This window comes from Eublepharis macularius, chromosome 11 (genome assembly GCF_028583425.1).
Source record: "Eublepharis macularius isolate TG4126 chromosome 11, MPM_Emac_v1.0, whole genome shotgun sequence".
Lineage (NCBI taxonomy): Eukaryota > Metazoa > Chordata > Lepidosauria > Squamata > Eublepharidae > Eublepharis > Eublepharis macularius.
The window spans coordinates 37,604,243-37,623,793 of NC_072800.1; the positions used below are offsets into that span (position 1 = coordinate 37,604,243).

Sequence of the window (19,551 nt, forward strand, 5' to 3'; positions counted from 1 at the left end):
GTACAGTTGGTTTTAGAAGGGAATATTTCTGCTTAGGATGGTTCTGCCCCTGAACCTTATAATAATTGCGTTAATAAAAATAAAAGCATTCTCTAGACTTTTGTGTTTTTTAAGCAACAGGAGTTTGGACTTGCTGTATATAGTTACAGCATGTCCTCTTAAGTGTAAGTTCCTTTACAGGATTGTTTGCGGGATATAAAATGGAGAACAAGAGAACAATTAGCTCCTTGGAAGAAGGGTAGGATAAAAATATAAATAATAATAATAGAAACTCCTCCTACTGTAGGAAAATTACAGCGTTTCAACTTAGGAGCATCTATTTCCCCCCTAGAGTAAATATGGGAAGTTTATTCTACCTGAAATCATGGCCGTCGTCACACGGGCATCTCTTCCGTTAAATTTACAGCATATAGCGTCCTACCTGTTATCGGCACAGTAATGTTTCTTTGGGTCACCTAACGGCTCTTCGCGCCACCAGCTGTCCACACCGAAGCACTCTGTTCTGTTCTCTCTAACCGCGCAGAAGCAGCTCCTCCCCCCCCTTTTTTTATTATTCTGGCGTTTAATTCCACTATAACGGAATAACAGCATATAAACATTCCGTTAGAGCAAAACATTACGACCCTTTTGTTTTTCCAACATTGAAATTATATAAATAGCCCTTTGCCCGCAGAAAACTCCCTGTCTGACGTGATCCCCATCGCTGAAGGCTCTGCCATGGCGATTGAGTCATTTTTACTTCAGCAGAAAGTTTTCATTGTGTTATGGCGTTATGGCGTTATAAGGACATAATAAAATTTTAAAAAGGGGAGTCTCAGGAAGAAATGGATTCTGGGATTGAAGGGAGGGCATAGGACGTTGCGAGGCGAAATACATAGATGTGAGGCATTCACACTGAGGCACAAAATAGCATGACTAGCAAGCACAAAGCAGAAGAGAGAAAATCGCTACAGTGTTGGAATAAGGTGGGTGTTTGCTGGGAAATAGCGCCATTTTAGCGCTAAATAAAAGCCCGTGTGACGACGGCCTATATCAGAAAGAAAAAGAGGCAGACAAAAAAAAGGAAGGTTTGAAAAAGCATTTTAGTAGGTAATCAGTAGCAATTTTATTTTCATTTTTAAAAATAATTATTTATTTATTTATTTATTTTATTAGATTTTTAGTCCGCCCTCCCCGCCAGGTGGGCTCAGGGTGGAGTACAACATTTCAATTTACATAAGTAACAGTTAAAAACAGATGAAACATTATACAAATAACATTAAAACAACTTTATACAATAAATACAATACAGCTTCTCTTCAGGTGGCAATGATAAAATACTGCTTTTCAAGCCCTGGCTCATTTATAGGCTCATATGTAGGGTGGTGGACAGATCTTTAGTGTGGCTGGTGGTGGGGGGGCACCAACCTAGCCTCCACCACATGCCTGGCGAAACATCTCTGTCTTACAGGCCCGGCAGAAAAATAACAAATCCCGCCTGGCCCTGGTTTCCTCAGACAGAGAACTCTACCAGGTTGGTGCCAGGACTGAAAAGGCCCTGGCTCTGGTCGAGGCCAGGCGGGCCTCCCTTGGGCCAGGGACCGCCAACAGTTGTTTATTTGTTGAATGAAGCATCATCTGGGGTACATATGGGGAGAGGCGGTCCTGCAGATATGCTGGGCCCAGTCCACATAGGGCTTTATAGGTCAACACCAAAACCTTGAACTGGACCCAGTACTCAACTGGTAACCAGTGCAGCTGGCGTAGTATAGGTGTTATATGTTCCCTAATCAGGACCCTTGCAATTACTTGCACAGCTGCATTTTGGATGAGCTGTAGCCTCTGGATCAGGCCCAGGGGAAGCCCTCCGTAGAACGAGTTGCAGTAGTCTAGTCTAGAGGTAACCATTGCTTGGATCACTGCAGTTAAGTCATGGGTTGATAGGTAGGGGACAAGCTGCCGGGCCTGTCCTGGATAGTTGAAAAATGAAGACCGCGCAACTGCTGCGACCTGTGTCTCTATAGTCAGGGAGGCGTCCAGGATCACCCCTAGGTTCCTAACTCTCGAAACCGGTGCAAGTAGTGCTCCATCAAGAGCTGGGAGCCGGAGTCCTGTGTCCATGTCCCCCAGAACCACATGCAGGACCTCTGTCTTTGTGGGATTTAATTTCAGCCGACTCTGCTTCAACCACCCAGTCACAGCTTTGAAGGCACGCTCTAAGACATCTGGGGCAGAGTCAGGCCGGCTGTCCATCATCAGATATAGTTGGGTATCATCAGCATATTGATGACATCCAAGTCCAAAACGGTGCACCAGCTGGGTGAGGGGGCGCATATAAACATTAAACAGTAATGGGGAGAGTATTGCCCCCTGAGGGACACGGCACACCAACGGATGGCGGGATGACAAGCCACTGTAAGGTAGTCCCTCGTATACCCACATTGGTGAGGTGGTGGGTCAATAGATCGAATACTGCTGACAAATCCAGTAGTATCAGCAGTGCCAATCCACCGCAATCCAGCTGCCTGTGGAGATCGTCCGTGAGGGCGACCAGCAACATCTCCCCTGGTACCCTGAATGATTCCTCATCCCTAGATCCCTTCCAGTCCGGCTTCCGCCTGGGACACCTACAGGGTACCCTGTAGCTGCCCCACTACCACCTGCTCAATCACCTTAGCCAGAAATGGGAGGTTTGAAACTGGGCGGTAACTGACCGGGTCAGTGGGGTCCAAAGATGCCTTCTTCAAGAGAGGCCTAACCACGGCTTCCTTCAAGGCTTCAGGAAAAATCCTGGAGCTCAAGGACATGTTGTAGTCAGAACCAAGTAGTCTGACCATGGCACCAGTTCAACTGCTTCTAGATCCACATTTATTCCCACCCCAAAGATCAGATCCAGTGTGTGGCCTGCTTGATGCATGGGGGTTGAAACAATCTGGGAGAGTCCCAGTGCAGCCATGGAGGATATCAGGTCTGCAGCCCAAGTAGAGGCGGCATCATCAGCATGGACGTTGAAGTCTCCCAGCGCTATTAGTTTCAGATAGTCCAAGGCCCACCCTGCTACTGCCTCCAACAGGTATGACAGGGTATCTGCTGGTGTGCTAGGCGGTCAGTACACCACACAGATAGCCAAACTCTCCTCGGCACCCCACACTGGGCCCGCACAATCAATACTGGAGATATCAGGGGCGGGGAGCAGTCTGAAGGAGAAAGACTCACGGACAAGGATTGCCACCCCTCCTTCCTGGCCACCCATTTGGGACTGATGGAGGGCCGAAAACCCGGGGGGGGGAATCAGTTCTTTCAAGGTGACTGTTTCGCCCTCCCTTACCCAGGTCTCAGTCATGCACACCAGATCCATATCATTCGCTGCAAAATAATCATGCAGTGTTCTAGTTCTATTATTTATGGACCTGGTATTGCACAACATCAGTGTCGAAGGGGGGCTAAATTTCTTAACTCCACACCTAGCATTTCTCAGGATGGGACGCAGGTTGGAAGGACACCAAGCTCTACCGTATCTCTGTGTCCTTCTCATCTTGGCTTGAGGCCCACCGCCATACTTCCCTCGCCCCAGAGGATCGGGATCCCTGACTCCATACCGGCCAATCCTTCTTCCACCACCCTTTAGTTCGCTCTATCTGTCCAAGCTACCAGCTCTTTAATAATTACAGCTTAAAAATTCCAAGGCATACAATCAATCATTAATCATGTGAGCCAGCTGACATAGGCATTTCAGGCCTATTTAAGAACATAAGCATAAGAACATAAGCAAAGCCATGTTGGATCAGGCCAGTGGCCCATCCAGTCCAACATTCTGTCACACACAGTGGCTAGAAATCCAGTGCCATCTAAAGGACTGTCAGTGAGGCCAGGACACCAGAAGCCCTCCCACTGCCTTCCTTCCAGCACCAAGACAACAGAGCACCACCTCCCCACAAAGAGAATACCATCTATCTCCTGTGGCTAATAGCCACTGATGGACCTCTGCTCCATATATTTGTCCAGTCCCCTCTTGAAGCTGGCAATGCTTGTAGCTGCCACCACCTCCTGTGGCAACGAATTCCATGTGTTTATCACCCTTTGTGTAAAGTAGTATTTTCTTCTATCTGTTCTAACCCGACTGCTCAATAATTTCATAGAGTGCCCACGAGTTCTTGTATTGTGAGAAAGGGAGAAAAACACATCTTTCTCGACCTTCTCTAACCCGTGCATTATCTTGTAAACCTCTATCATGTCTCCCCTCAGTCGTCTTTTCTCCAGGCTAAAGAGCCCCAAGCGCCTCAATCTTTCCTCATAGGGAAAGTGTTCCAACCCTTTAATCATTTTAGTTGCCCTTCTCTGTACTTTTTCCAGTGCTATGATATCTTTTTTAAGGTGTGGCGACCAGAACTGTACACAGTACTCCAAATGAGGCCTCACCATCGATTTAAGTTCTTTAGGCACTTCAGGCCTGTTAGGCTCTGTTAAATACAGGCCCAATTAAATTCATGGCATGCCTCTCAAAAGGAGGGGCAAAAATGTAGTGCTTTTTATGGGTGAGGAGCATTGTGGTGGTCAGAAGCCATTTGATGCTTAAAGAAAGAGATCTCATAATACATCAGTCTGATAGTGCCTGGAACTGGTTAGGTATTCCCGCCAGTTGCAGCATTGTGCTTACTAAAAACAAAAAGCTTGCCCAAGAGGAGATTGTCTGCTGCTGCAAAACAGTTGTCTTTATGGAAGGCTTGGAGTGCAATTCTTTGCATTTCTACATGAGGTTGGCCACATTTGATAAGCAGGGCTTACTCCCTACATGTGCACAGGGTTGTATCTTAGCCTACAGTCTTGTTCACAGAACTTGAGACTGTGTAAACTTGTATAGAATTATGTAGTCAAAGAAGAAGGGGAGGGATGGGGAGGGGTGGCTGTTACTCCTGAATACACTCTGGGTTTTTTTATTCTTTTCCCGCTCTGAGCAGGAGCTGCGTGTTCTGCATGCCCTCTTGATAGTTCTCCCCTTGGAGTCTGTGGCAGTGGGAGATCTTCTGGGCTTGAATCCTACCTACCGCTGCTCAAAAGGGCAGTGGGGGAAAAATGGGGTGGGGGAATTTGGTTTAACTGTAGAATTTTGGATGAATCCTAGAACACCACCCCAATGATGTTGCTTTTGGTTTCATACATTGAAGTTGATAAGCTTAAATCTACATAATTAGTCTCACAACAGAGTGCCTTCTGGTTCCAGGGGATTTACTGGACAGAATGAAAAAACCATTGCCCATTGGCAACTGGTTTTACAGAATGCTGATTTTGCATAACAAGTGTGTGTTGGGAAGAATGAAGTCATTCTTTTTTAACATCATAAAACACAGGAGGAAAAGCTTGAACTTTTTGAAGAATTTAAAAATACTGTCCATCCTTGCTAGCTAAATTGTTGATTATTGTTGCCTTACAGATTATCATCATTATACCATTTTAATGGAAATATTATACTGGTTTAATGTTCTGCCAGTAGTAGATTAATTCCTTCTTTATTAAGATAAGATATTAAGGTAAGATAAGATTATTAAGGTATTAAGATAAATACCTTTAGCTTAATATGAAGGAGTTCAGGACTGAAAAGAGTATGCACTGAGAAGGTCAGTTAATTTAAATATGCTTCAGTTTATGCAGTCATCAGCATGGTGCGACAAAGGGTTTCTGGAACCCTGTGGTTGGATGATGGTAGGTATTACTTGTTTGCTCCCTCGTTGGGGAAGTCGCCCCTCCCAGCACACACTGAATTGATTAAATTTGTTTATGTTACAGGAAAGCAAAAAACCCTGAACATAGTGTCACTGGAGATAAGCCAGCAGCCATCAAATTTAAGGATAAATGCCAGTTAACAAAATGCCAATATCAGCAAGCCTGTTTCAGTATTAAGAACTTAATAGCAGAGTTTCTTCTTAGCAGAAAGCTGCATCCATCTTCACAAAATTGTTTCTGATTTTCTTGGCTATCACTCCAAGAGTCATCACAAATGCTTTAGACAATTATTAAAATGCCGTTCTGGCTACATCAGCTTGAGATTTTATCCTGACTAGCCTGTCAGGTATAGACTTATGCCTAGAACTACAATAAAGTGTGCAATATAATAAATAATGGGGATAAATGTTCCATTGATCTAGGTCATGTACGTTCAGAGTTTCTGCACATTTTAGTGTATCTATCTTTAAGAAGTATGGTGGGCATCTTAAGAAGAAAGTTCTACCCAGCACTACTTCTCATCATGCTGTTGTTCTGCCTGAAGAATTTCATGTGGTCAGATGTTACCTGATAGTTGAAATGAAGTTTTCTGTTCTTAAGTTTTCTGAACTGTATTAAAGGTATTCAAAAGGCTATAGTTACTCGAATTTAAATTAACTAAATTACATAATATTATGATTTGTTTCTTTTCCAGCTGGTGATGCAAGAGAGAGACAGTATTGGGTGACTCAGCTTCGATCCTGTGCCAAGTATCACACCGAAGGCAATTCAAAGGTAAATAATTATAGTATGGGAAATACTCTTTTGTTTCTTTTTGGGATAAGTAAAAGTCATTGCTAGAAATTTTAAGACCGTAAATACTATGCCCCCCTCCCACCCATGAGAGAGCCTTCTTATCTGCTTCTACAGCTAGCAGAATGGTGATCTCTATACATCCTGTTTGACATTTATTTAGATGTTGGGAAGTGATGTTGAGAAAAGGAAGAGGAGGTACTTGAAATTCAGTAGGGGCAGGGCTTTTTTTCAGCTGGAATGTGGTGGAACGGAGCTCCGGAACTGCTTGAAAATGGTCACATGGCTGGTGGCCCCGCCCCCTGATCTCCAGACAGAGGAGAGTTCAGATTGCCCTCGGAGGGCAATCTAAACTCCCCACTGTCTGGAGATCAGGGGGCAGAGCTACCAGTCATGTGACCATTTTCTCCGAGGGCAACCCACTGAGGGCCAAGCTACACATGACGAATGACACTTGAACGGCAAGTGTATTTCTCCCTGTTCACTTGCCCTCCACTCAATCCACTTGCCGTTCAAGTGTCATTCGTCATGTGTAGCTTGGCCCTGAGTTCCATCACCTCTTTTCCCAGAAAAAAAGCCCTGAGTAGGGGGATTTTTACTGACTATAGGGGATGTGTAAAAGGTAAATAAGATTCAGACAATAAATGCCTTCCCAGAATGAGAAGCAAAATTACCCCTTTAAGACTAGCCCAAATGATTGATTTGCAGTTGCATAGAAAAACATTGTTAAGCCTTCCAAGGTGTGCAGTTTGGCATGATAGGTTTCCAATGTGAGAAAAGATGGCAAAGAACAGTAAAAGTTGAGACTTTAGATTGGGAGTGGGTAGAAATAGTAGAGAGATGTGCTGTTTTGCCCAGGGGTGGAGAGGAGGAAAGCAAGATTTAGTGAAGAGAGCTGGCAGGCACAGTGACAAGCCCTTGTGCCCAAGACTGGTTCAGGAGTGGTGTTGGTTTCACATTACCCCAGTATTGTCTGTGAGAATGCAACATGATGTAAATTTGGCCTCAGCTGACTCTCTACTTCTTGCAACACCTGAAATTTATCTCCTGAGTTAATTTGATAACTTCCAAGTGTTTTCTTTGTTCTCTTCCCAGTTTAGAGAGATATTAGAGACAATTTGTTGGATTTTGCTTTTACTATTGAGTAATGGCAAACCACCCCGTAAAAAGTCTGCCAAGAAAACGTCGTGATGCGATGTCCCCCCATGGGTCAGTAATGGGTCAGTAATGACTCGGTGCTTCCTTTACCTTTAATGGATTTATTACCTCTTACCCAAAAGACCTGGGTGTCCCCTTCCCTATGTCATTCTTCACCAGAACCTTTCCCTTCCCGTAGCTAATATCTCCTCTCTTGCATTCTACCTGAGTCAAAGTGAGAGTGATTATCAAGTCTGAGGTTGTATCTTGGACAAAGGCAGTCTCCTTGAACAGCTGGTAGCCTAAAGCAGGGGTGGTCAAACTGCAGCTCGGGAGCCACATGTGGCTCTTCTAGACATATTCTGCGGCTCCCAGAGGTCTCTGAGTATTGCTGTGGCCATACATTTTATTTTATTTTATTTCCCTCCCTTTTCTTCTTTCTTTTCATGTCTTTTCCTCCCTTTTCCCTTCTTTCTTTCCATGACTTTCATATTTTCAATAAAAATGTTGGTGTTGCCAGATCTGATTCAGAAAATACCTGGGAACTTTGGGGGTGAAGCCTAGCAAGGATGTGACATCATTTTTGTGATGTCACTTCCAGCATACTGCTCCAAAACCCCACCTCTTCCTGTGATGTCACTTTCAGGACACTCCCCCAAACCCGCCTCTTCATCTGAAGTCACTTCAATGCATCATGTCTTGCAGCTCTCAAACATTTGACATTTGTTCTATGTGGCTTTTACATTAAGCAAGTTTGGCCACCCCTGGCATAAATCATCATCCTTTGGCAGCTGCCCTAAGGCCAAGCAAATTCTTTAGTGCCTCTGTGCTAGTTGGGTGGTGATGGTGTTACTTCAGCCTGAATTGCTATGAGCCTGAGGACCTGAAATTCTGTGGGCCTCATCTTTCCTTTCCTCAAGGTAAATAGGTACCCCTGTGGCCACTGGAGTGGGATGTGTCTTCTCAGCTGGAAGCACTGAGCAAATACGCTCTTCATTTATTTTAACAAAGACTGGATATTTGACAAGCAGGGAAAAAGAAAAAGTAAATATAGGAAAAGCAGAACTCATGCTGCCAGGTCTCCTGGTGTGGGCAAAGTATACCCACTCCCAGCCTTAGCCCCCTGCTGGCTGGGGTAAAAGGCCTGGGAAACAGGCCCAGGAGGCAAAAAAACCCTCCTGGGCCAGTGTGTAGCGGGCATGCTCCCACCAGGCACAATGATGTCACTTCTGGAACTGACATCATTTTGCCTGGTGTCGGTGTCCGTGTGGTGCGCACGCCTCCAGTAAGTGCCAGGTCCCCCTGTCCTGCTGGGAGTTGGCAGGCCCTAAGTTGTGGCCTAGTTTCAAGAGAACGAAGTTTCTACTACTTTGTCTGATGGTGAATTTAGTATGATTAATGTTGTCAGTTAGAACAAAAGAAAAATAGAATAATCAGCCTGTTTGTTTTCTGAAATGATATTGATGATGATACAGTAAAGAAAAAAAGAAGGGAAAAACACAAGCCAACCCTACCAATTGAAAAGGTTGGGACCAAAGACAAAATTAAATATAGTTCAAAACACAGTACAAATAAATAAAGAACCAGTACAAACATTTAGTCGAATAGAAAATAATATAAAAATGCATTTAAAAGCAAATACAGTGTGTTTCACTGTACTGGTACAATAACATTGTATACTGAAATAGACAATTTTCAAATGTACAGATATTACAGTACAGTTATCACCATATGTATAGAACCAAGAACTAGACTCTTTTGGGCCTAAAGCCTTCCTCCATGGTATATTCTCATGCTATGCATTTAGGGATCCCATTCCCTTGGTGGGGGTGAGGGATTCCCTGCTCCCAGTCTGCACCCCCCACTTCTCACCTGGCCAGTGGAGGGAAAGGCATGGGAATTGTGTAAGACACCCCCCCCCCAAAGTGTGCTCTGAGGCACTCTGGATCACTTGAGTGTCATGCTGGGAATGATATTGTTCCTGGCGTAATACAGAAGTGATCCAGAGCTTGCATTTTGTGTGCACACAAGATAAGTGCTCCTGGCGTGCCTCCATAACCTCTGGTTTGAGCCTCAGTCAACCTGGCTAACCTATATGCTCCCCATAAATATAGCTATTTAATGCAAAAATTGGTACAGGTTACCTTTTCAAAAGAACAAGGAAGAAAATGTATTCTTAGTCTCATGTCTTGTAAAGTACAGGGAAAATAAACTTGACCTTTGCAAGAAGCTATGTAAAGTGGAGGTGCTACATAAAATAAGCAGAATGTCAGACTGGCTTGAACTTTAAGAAAAAAATGTTAATTTAGCTATGATTTGCTGAATACTGGAATAGTTCACCATTAATCTTCTAAATGATCGTACAACAATGGTGCAATAGTATTTCATTCTTAGTGGGATAGGAACTTTAAAAAACTAAAAGAGTGAAGCGGTTGTAAAAAAATCTTATTTTACCATTTCCTTTCTTTTTTTTTGATTTTGTGTTAAGATTTTTACAGACAAAACCTAACCATTATGCCTGGTATAATCATGCAAATTGTTCTAGATACAACTGGCTTTTGTTTGAAACAGGAAATAGTGGCATTAGTTACTGAGTACTGAGAGCCACATTCTTTGGCTGATTGTTTAGAAGTAAGCCCCTATGAGTTTAGTAGGATTTATTCTTGAGCAAGGGGTCTTAGTATTGCAACCTTAGTGTTGCGGATATTTCTAACTACATGTTTTAAAAAAAGACACCAAAAAGCAAAATGAAGATTTTGTTTTAAAGATGTACTTCCCATACTGAATATTATTGGTTTACCCACAGTGTATGTTACTGTGCAATCCTATATTGAGTTATTCCAGTCTAGAACCATTGAAACCAGTGGTCTTTCTTGAGTAACTCATTTTAGGATTGTACTGCTGCTATAGCAGCTGCTTCAACTTGCATCATAGCATGCTAATATGGTTACATTTCTAGAGTTTAAATAAAATGGCAGGATTCCTCAAGCTATCTGGTTGTGGTGTTTAAAAAATCATTTGAGCGAATGTATTAATTGCTCAAATGCTTTCCCCCATGGAATATAGATGTCAGTTATTCTTAATGTATATGTTTCCTGGATAATGTATGCTTTCTTTTTAATTAATCCAAATCGTGAGCAAGTCTGATTTTCTTCACTATAAATTTGTGCTAATTTCTGTTCCTTCAGCTAGATGATCTTTGATTTCCTTCTCTTTCTTCTTTCCCTTTCTGTCTCATTTTTTATTATTAATTCTTTGCTTAATCTTTCTCTCCCTGGCTGTATCCTTCTGTTAGGGAATTTCTATGAACCCTATTCTAAAAGACCTATGTATGAGCATTTATTGGAGTTGACCTGTCACACAGAAGGCAAAAGTTTTTTTTCTTGTCGGCAGATTTCTTCTGACACTGTGGTTAAGTAAGGTTAGAAAGCCCTATTGCAAGGACAGTGTCTCTCTTGTTTTGACTTTGTACTTTAGAATTTAGCTTGAATAAGCTTCCACTCGGGAAGACACCCAAAATTCCTTTGTGGCACCAGACATGTAGCATGTTTAATTTACAGAGAGAGTTTACTATCTTGTTAATCAGGCCTGTATTGGTACCATGTCTCCTGAAGAATTTTATTCTGAAGAATTGTTTGTATCTAGTTTTGTATAACAATGTTATCTCCTTTCTGTAAACAAATAACTTTGGAAAGTATATAAGATTCTCTGCTATGGCTGATTTTTATGCATATGTCGGAACATGGCATAGCATCTGGGTTTTATTGTAAACAGAACTCATTAATTCTTTATGGATCACTGTTTGGTGTCTTAGTTAATTGTGGGTGATGGCTGTTCGGAAATATAATCTGAACACAGAGTACCTTTAAAGAAATTTTTCCTTAACACTCTGTTTCTAAGTTAGATAGGCTCTGCCCAGTAGAGTGGCAGTGAAGTTTATGAAGTATGAGTTTATGAAGTGCCACATTTTTTTTTCTGCACCAGTTCTGGAAGAGCTACATTGGCAGCCCATCTGCTTCCAGGCCCAATTCAGAAGTATTAGTAATTACTTTTAAAGTCTTAAACTGCCCAGTGTCAGTGTATTTAAAGGACAGCTTGGTACTATTACTAACTTGCTTATCATTCAAGGTGGCCACAGAGATCTTGTGTTATGTGCCTGTTTTCAGGTGGATAGCTGCTAGGCATCTTCAAGCTCTGGGATTATGCTGATAAACTATGGGAGATGGCACAGAGAGCATCATTGTTAATGGTCAGCTAGTTGGTTATGGTGCAGGAGGAGGGAGAGGGAAGGCAGAGGTCATGGGAACTGTTGGATAAATAAGCATAATTTGTTCAGAGAGAAAGTGTAGTGGGGGCAGTGTCATGGGCTGTAGAGGGGGAAGTGGCAAGAGGTTGAAGTTGGAGGGAGGAAGCAAAGAGATAAAGGGAGTTTTCTCTATATGGAAGAGGAAGGAAGCTATTAACATAATGTGTGTGGATTGTTGTTGGCTCCCTCCATGTTTCTGCTTGTTTAAACCTGGTGCTGCACATACTTGCTAAGTAAGAAGGCCTTCTGAAACTTTGTACAGCTGTCTGATTTTCATAGAATTCCATTTGTTTGATGCCAGTCGGTCTTGAGCATTTGTATGGCCTATGTTCAGGTTTTCAGGGGAGCAAAGTGGGGAATCCATAGAGAAACTTACACTGAATGTTTGCTGATACGTTCACAGTCAAAACTACAAAAAACTTCATCCTTGATTTGAAATCTACATTTCTTATACAGTCACCGTAATGGATGTTAACTTCTAATCATTCTAGAGCTCTTCATCTTCACGAATGAAAGGCCTTTCTTTGTTTCCTCATGGATCAACCAACTCCACATCTCCGAGTTCCCAGAAAATCCTGAACCCGAGTGGCCCACCAGTGGTCACAATTACACATCACAAATCCCCTGCAGTAGCCCGAAAAGCCAAGGCACTGTGTCCTGGCCATCTACATGAAGTCAGAGAGGTAAGAAATGCCTGCTTTTTTCTTTTTAGCATGTTAAACCAGAAAAAATCTCTAGAGTTCTTACAGTTCTAAAAATACAGATCATTTGGCATGAAATAAGTCCTTGTGGTTTAAAATAACTACTGAGGTCACCTTATTGTAGCGCAGCATTGTATATAAAGTTCAAGGGAAAGTATATTTTGGGGTACTGAGCAAACTAATTATGATTGGCCTGCTGAAAAGTATGTACTGTATTCCCTATTAAGAAAAGTGTGTGATGTGTTCTGTTTAAGACATAACTCTCTTTCCTCACTGAGGTCTGTCCTTGTAGAAGGAAGATAATGAATTGGCTCCTGTTGTGCAGAGAATACTGTATTTGGAGCTGCTATTCAGAAATGAAATAACAAGGTCCTACATAGTGTAGAGCAGGGCTTCTGAGAGCCACTGCAGACCCTGGGACAAAAATTCCAACTGCCCCCACCTGAGGTGCTGGCTGTGTATGAGTTTGAGTCTGCAGTATAATCACCCATTTTACTGGGCATATCAGGGAAATACATGTACCCTATACATGTCAGTGTGAAACAGCCCATTTTCCTGCTTAATCACATGGAAGAGAAACCTTCTTTCAGCTGCCTCACTTCTAGGCTAAAGAGAGAAGTTTCAGGCTTAGTTTTTATATCCATCATAAAAGTAGCTCCCAATTTGGGCTGCAGAGGATATGCTGAAAAAGCAATGAAACTCCTCTACAAACTTGGTAGGAATATTGAGAATCTGGAGAGTGAAAACAGAAACAAGGGGAATAGTATAAGCAGCTGTGCTGGAGAATTCACAAATGTGAGTGGTCAAAATAATAAAGCATTCAGAGATAACACCAAGCATTAGATGGCCCATATGAGTAGTCAGATATTCCAATGTAATGTGCAATGTATTGTTCTCAAGAAGGGGGAGATAAGAAGCCAAAAGAGTATAGTAAGAAGGTAAAACAGGGGCTAGAGTTACCTATCTGTGCAGGTCCAGCAAGGTTGCGGTACTCCAAGCAGGAGTCCATCTGTTCAAGCAACAAATAATCCCTAAGAGGAAGGGCAGTGAAAACATGTATCAGACTAGATTCTTCACAGCTGTGGAAACAGATGTTTTATTGCTGGTCAAACTCTGGCTCCAACTGTAGAGCAGGGGCTTGAGTTTAAAAGCACAATATTCTCTTTTTCATGTCTAAAAATAAGTTCTTTAAGAACTCAAATGTGCAGTGGCTGATTTCCTAACAAAAATACATCTCTGAACTTGACATTGCTTCTAGAGGACTGAAAGGTACAAATGTAATGCTGAATTTAGAAAGAGGTCCAGAGGAGATCTGGAAAATTGCAGACTAGTTGCCTAATGTCTGTTCAGGGTAAATTGGTAGAAACTCTTTTTAAAGGGGAGAATGATGAACAGCAACTTTATTGAACATGCAGGAAGGGAATATGGGAAGTCAGGGAATGAAATTGCTGAGGTAAAATTTGTTGGTAGAACACTTTAAAAGTAACAGGCAAAATAGTTTTTTGGCAGCTTAGTTTCAATATTTATTATTATTATTTATTTGATTTAAAGCCTGCCCTCCCCGCAAGCGGGCTCAGTCCTTAATAGTTAGAGGTGTTTTGTTTAATACTTTGGTTAAAGCAACAGTATTTCTTCACAATTTCCCTTTTCAAATCAGGTGTCCTGACGTTAGTTCAACATTGTTTTCCCTTTACAACAGACCCGGAGTCCTCCTTAGAGTTAAACCCCCTTCTAAACACTGGGCAGGAATGATTCTTCTTCACCTAAGAAGACATAACCCTATTCACTTGACTTGAATGGGAGTCTCTACTTACTACCCACTCTCTCTGCCAAACACCCCCCCCCCCCAGTTCTATTGTGACTGTATAAAAGGGTTTTAATTTGTGCTGGCTTTTATTCTTCGAATTCTTAACTAAAAGTCTTTCTTAAGACAAGGTTGTTACAATTAGGGCAAATGTTTTCCTTTTCCTCACTTCAGAGGGAACCTGTCTGACCCTCCTCCTCAGACTCTCAAACATACTCAACTGAACTAAAAAAAATCCTTCTTTCAGCACCGTCATCCTGAGGGCTGGTTCTGACTGGCTAAACAGAGAGAGGAGGGAGCAGCCTGTCAATCAAGCTTTCATTCCAGGCAGTTGTTAACTCCTTCTCTTCCATCTATCCGAGTGCTGCACTAAGGAAACCTACTTTAAAGTGAATTCCATTAAAGATGCACATTGGAGCAAACAAATTCCTCATCACTGTGTATGTGAACTAGTGATGACTGGCCAGGACAGAGTTCTTAGGGTTGTGGTGGATAATTTGAAGAAAATACTGGCTCAGTGAACAGCAGTGGTAGAGATAGTGCATTCTATAGTAGGGAAGAGATTAAAAACAAAATGGCAGATTTCATAGTCAGTGTGGCTGCATTAGAGATGTTGAGTATAGCTCTGTTCATCCCACTTCTGAAAGGATATTGTAACCCTGGAAAAGGTGCATAGAAGGGCAGTCAAAATGATCAAGCAGCAGAAACACCCCTGCAAAGAAAAGCTAATGACTTTGGGGCTCTTTAGTTTAGAAAAAAGATGGCCAAGGAAGGAATATGTGAGAGGATTAGACTTCTCTTTGGATTGACAGTTGTCTTCTGGAAGAGTGAGGAGATTATTCAAGTCTCGCTCCTTCTGCTAGATCTCTGATTTTTGAGGTGCTAATGGTTAAAAATCCAGTTTCTATTTGCCTATAACTTGAAAAGAGAATGTGGATCCATGTAAAATGTGGGGTGGGGGCAAACCAAAATGGACAATTGAAAGCTATGCCTATAAGTACAGAGGAAGTTCCTGAGGCCTGCTGGAACTTAGTTGGTGAAAATGTTCATCTTGTGTATGTGTGTCGAATAGACTCTTACATAAACAAAGAATAGACTTCTGATGAGAGACCCTCTAAGCTCAACATAAAGCATGCAAGCTTGAGTGCAGTTTAGTTTCTTAGATACTGCAACTAAAGGAAAGCATGGAGACCTTTACTGCTATATGTGAAATCGCTTGTTAGTATTTATTTAGTTATTTATTTGCTGCCATTTATGTTCTGTCTTTCTCACAGAGATTTAATAGTTGCATACTGTAAGTGTATCATACTCAGTCTTTTCAACTGGCTTTTGCTACAACTCCCATGCAGTTCTGGGATTGCGACTTAGCCCAGAAATAACTTCGCAGTATTTGTAGATTTGCCATTCCTGTAAAAAAATACTGGCCAGAACTTGAGCAGTCAATATAGATGGAGTGTTGTGGTCTGTTGCTTACAGTGGGGGATGGCAGCGCAACAATGTAGTGCTAGAGAGGGGATGCACAGGAAATATAGATGGGTATTCTGAACATTGCTGGCATTGAAAAAAGCCCTTCCATAAGGTAGCTGCTAAAAGTACTGGCTTGTTCCAGGTGAAGCTTTGATAGGTTGGTAAAATGAGAACTGTGTAACTATACTGGTTTCCATCAATGGGAGAGATGCCACTACTCTAGCTTCAACCTACCAGAGCTCTGTGAAAGTTAAAAAGCTTTAATATTTTCATTTGGCAAAGCTGGCTTATTGAGATTGCCTCATTTTCTTGTATCACTATGATGGTCTTTGTTAAATTCAGCAATTATAGGCATGGTTTATCATAACTGTGTCATAGGGATGTGTAGGATAAATGGGTGTGGGTGGGTAAATTTTTTTAGAACTAAATGTGGTAGTTGGTATTCTGCAGCCTGATCCATAATCAAGTCTAATATTAGGATGCTTTGCTCCACTGAATTCAATTGAGGAAATTAAAGGGCTCCTTCGGGACTGAACCACGTGAGAAAGAAGGCAAAAGCCCCCTGAAGGGGAAAAAAATCCAAACTGTCCTATTAAATATATTTTGTTTATTTTTATAGCTTCTTTTATTTTTTACTTTAAAGTGCACAGTGCCTAAAGTGCTTAATAAGTGTAATAAATATACCCAATACAAATCCTAAATAAATAGTACCTAAGACTCCCAATTTAAAATCCTAGGAAAGGGTAAATATGCATATACATCATATATAGTCTCATATACACCACTGGTTGCAGTTAGTGTGGGCTCAAAGGGGGAAGCATGAGTGAGAGGAAAGCTGCGAAGGGCCCCGGGGGAAAGGCCAGTGGTAAGTCTAGAGGGATGGAGGGGAGGGGGAGGGGGAGTGCTGCAGCGATCCCCCCACCTGAGCTGAGAAGGCCCTCCCCTGCTGCCATTCACCAGCCTGGCTTCTGGTGACAGGAAGTGGGTTCACAATGCCCTCTTTCCTGAGGCAGCTGCTGGAGGGCCACCCCCAACCCAGGTGTCTGAGGCAGGGGCTGGCACTGGGTGGGGGCCTGCTGCTGAGGCTCTCCCTCCTCCAGGGGTTGAGACCCAGCTGCTGGAGAAGGGGCAGCATGTGGTGCCTCCTGGGATGGACGTGGGACACATGATTTTTCCTGCATTCCTGCTCACCCCAGGGACCCGGTGGATGTTGAAGGAACTGCAGGAGGAACCCTCTGCTGGGCAGTCCTCCCTTGTTTTCTCTGAGGCCAGCAGCAGGCCTCTCATGGCTGTGCAGGAGGAAAGGGTGCTGGAGGAAGAGGAAGAGACTGGTGGAAGAGCCCACATCTCTACCCCTTCATCCTCATCCATCTCCAACTGCCCAGCTGAGAGTGAGACATGGTGTGTCTGCCCCGAGTACCTCACAGGAGGTGTCTCCTGGGGGGCCTGTAAGTGCCTCCCCTGTGCGGTGTGGGCCCCCCATTATCTCCGATATCTGGAGTCACTTCCAGAGAATGGAAGACCCCCGGTTTGCCCAGTGCCAGCATTGTAGGCAACAGATCAGTTGTGGGAGGGATGTGAAACATCTCTCTATGTCTGGAATGCAGAACCACCTGAAGAGGCAACACCAGACGGTGCTTCTTCGGGGGGAGAGTTCAAGTGGCACCACACAGCTGCCAGCTAGCCAGAAGGAGGCAGGCTCCTCTGGTGCTCTCCCCCCTCACGGGTTCCTGTAGGACAGGGATGCCAAGCCTCTTTGACGGAGATGCTTGGTACGCAGGGTGCTAGTGTGCCTAGAGGGGGGATCCAGAAGGCGACCCGGCGCGTCATGCGCCACATCATCAATATGATAGCAGTAGATGGTCAGCCATTCTCCTTAGTTGACCACTTCGGCTTCCAGGGGCTGCTCCGTGATGCCTATCTCTGGTACACGATCCCTGCTTGCACGACGTTGAGCAGGACCGTGGTGCCCTCATTTTACAGGGCTGCCAGGGACCATTCCCATGCTGTGGGAACCTGTATTTTCCTACAACAGGAACCAATGGAGAGTGGCTGGCCAGTTACTGCAGGGGTGGTTAGTTTTTTGGGAGGGGGGTTCTGAGGGGCTGCTTGGGGTATGTAGTAGCTGGACTGTGGCTGTGGCCATTGGCAGCCACAATCCATTTGTTTCTGCTGTGTGGGAGTCTTCCCCACAGTATAAATAAAATGGTGTGGTGGGAGAACCACCTCTTGGGGGGGCATAATATGGCCCCCAAAGTGCAATCTCCCTGAAAGTTGGGGGAGGGTGGGAGGAGAGGTAGGAGCAGGTCCCCTGAAAATTGGGTGCATTTTGCTTGCAAAATGCCACCCCAAGCCACCTAGAAAGCCCCCTTGTTTTTCTGCATAGGGAATAATGGAGAGTGGAGGAAGATAGGGGCACCTTCTTTGGGGGCCATAACATGGCCCCCCGAAGTCCAATCATTCTGAAACTTGGGGGGTCATTAGAGGAGAGTTAGGAGAAGGTCCCCACCAAGTTTGGTTTGATTCGTAAAGAAAATGTCCCTCCAGGCTCCCGAAAAGCCAGGCGCATGTTCCACATTGAAAATAACGGTTGAATCTTTACGAAACAAACCCGAATCTTTCCAAATCGGGTATTCCTAAGTGGCTTGCCACTTCGGAATTCCCTTTATTCCGAATTTCCCCCCTGATTCAGGTAATCCAAATCGAGAAATCCAAATCACCCTGGCCCTGCACACCAAATCACCCTGAACCTGCACAGATATGATGTAACATTTGGTGGAGTCTCCTGTTGTGTACCAACAATGGTCATTCTTATAAGTGTGTGGCTGTCATTGTTAGATGTTCAGTTTCACATTCAGCATTTTTTAAAATAAATGTCCAAAAGGATTTAGTGAATTAAGATGAAAATTATTGAATGCTTGTTGAAGCTGTGCATGACTGAATAAGCTTAGGGTAATTAAGTTCTGATAACTTGCTACATTCATTTATGTAGGGTTTGTAATCTTGCTATCTTCTAAAGAGATATTTTAGGAGTGCAAGCTTCAGTGGTAGGCCCAGTTAGAGGAATTAATGACTCAGGCTGTGGCAGAAACATGTTGAACTGTTACGTGTCTATCAAAGTCTGTGTTTTTAACCAAAATATTCAAACTTGTCTTGAGGGATGGGATGGGGAGAAATGGAACTGGACTGACATGTCCAGAATGAGGCATTTAATATGAATACTACATTCTCTTCAGTGGAAGGGCCCCCTCAAAAAGAAAACCCTTTTTTGCTAATGGACATGTGGTTTATCCTGAATGCTTCTAAAAACCTCAAGAAAACAAAAAAGAAACAAAAAAAGATGGAGGAATGGAATAAGAGACAAAACACTTGTGGTGCTATTGATTATTAGCTTAAAATATCTTTGTGGGGGAACTGAAATGGAGTTTGCAAGACAGATTTGGAATGAGAGGCAAAATAGTGTCTATGATGTCCAGAATAGCTAAAATATAGGCTATCTTGTACTAAGTACTGAGCATACTGCATTTTCCCCTCAGTGTTGGATGGAGCACCTCAGGAATAGGGGAATAGGGCAAGGCTATAAGGCTATTATCATGTCACATGCACTGTGGTTTTATGATTCTGTCATGATGAATACAAATGGT

General features: G+C 43.2%; 1 protein-coding gene across 3 annotated transcripts in view; it reads left to right on the forward strand.

Moving 5' to 3' along the window:
* OSBPL10 (oxysterol binding protein like 10) overlaps positions 1 to 19,551 on the forward strand; it is a 90,626-nt gene that overhangs the window by 22,060 nt on the left and 49,015 nt on the right. For all 3 annotated transcript variants that reach the window (XM_054991310.1, XM_054991311.1, XM_054991312.1), the window contains exons 3-4: positions 6,395 to 6,474; positions 12,427 to 12,618. In XM_054991310.1, the coding sequence (XP_054847285.1) occupies positions 6,395 to 6,474; positions 12,427 to 12,618 (272 nt within the window). The remainder of the gene's footprint in view (positions 1 to 6,394; positions 6,475 to 12,426; positions 12,619 to 19,551) is intronic.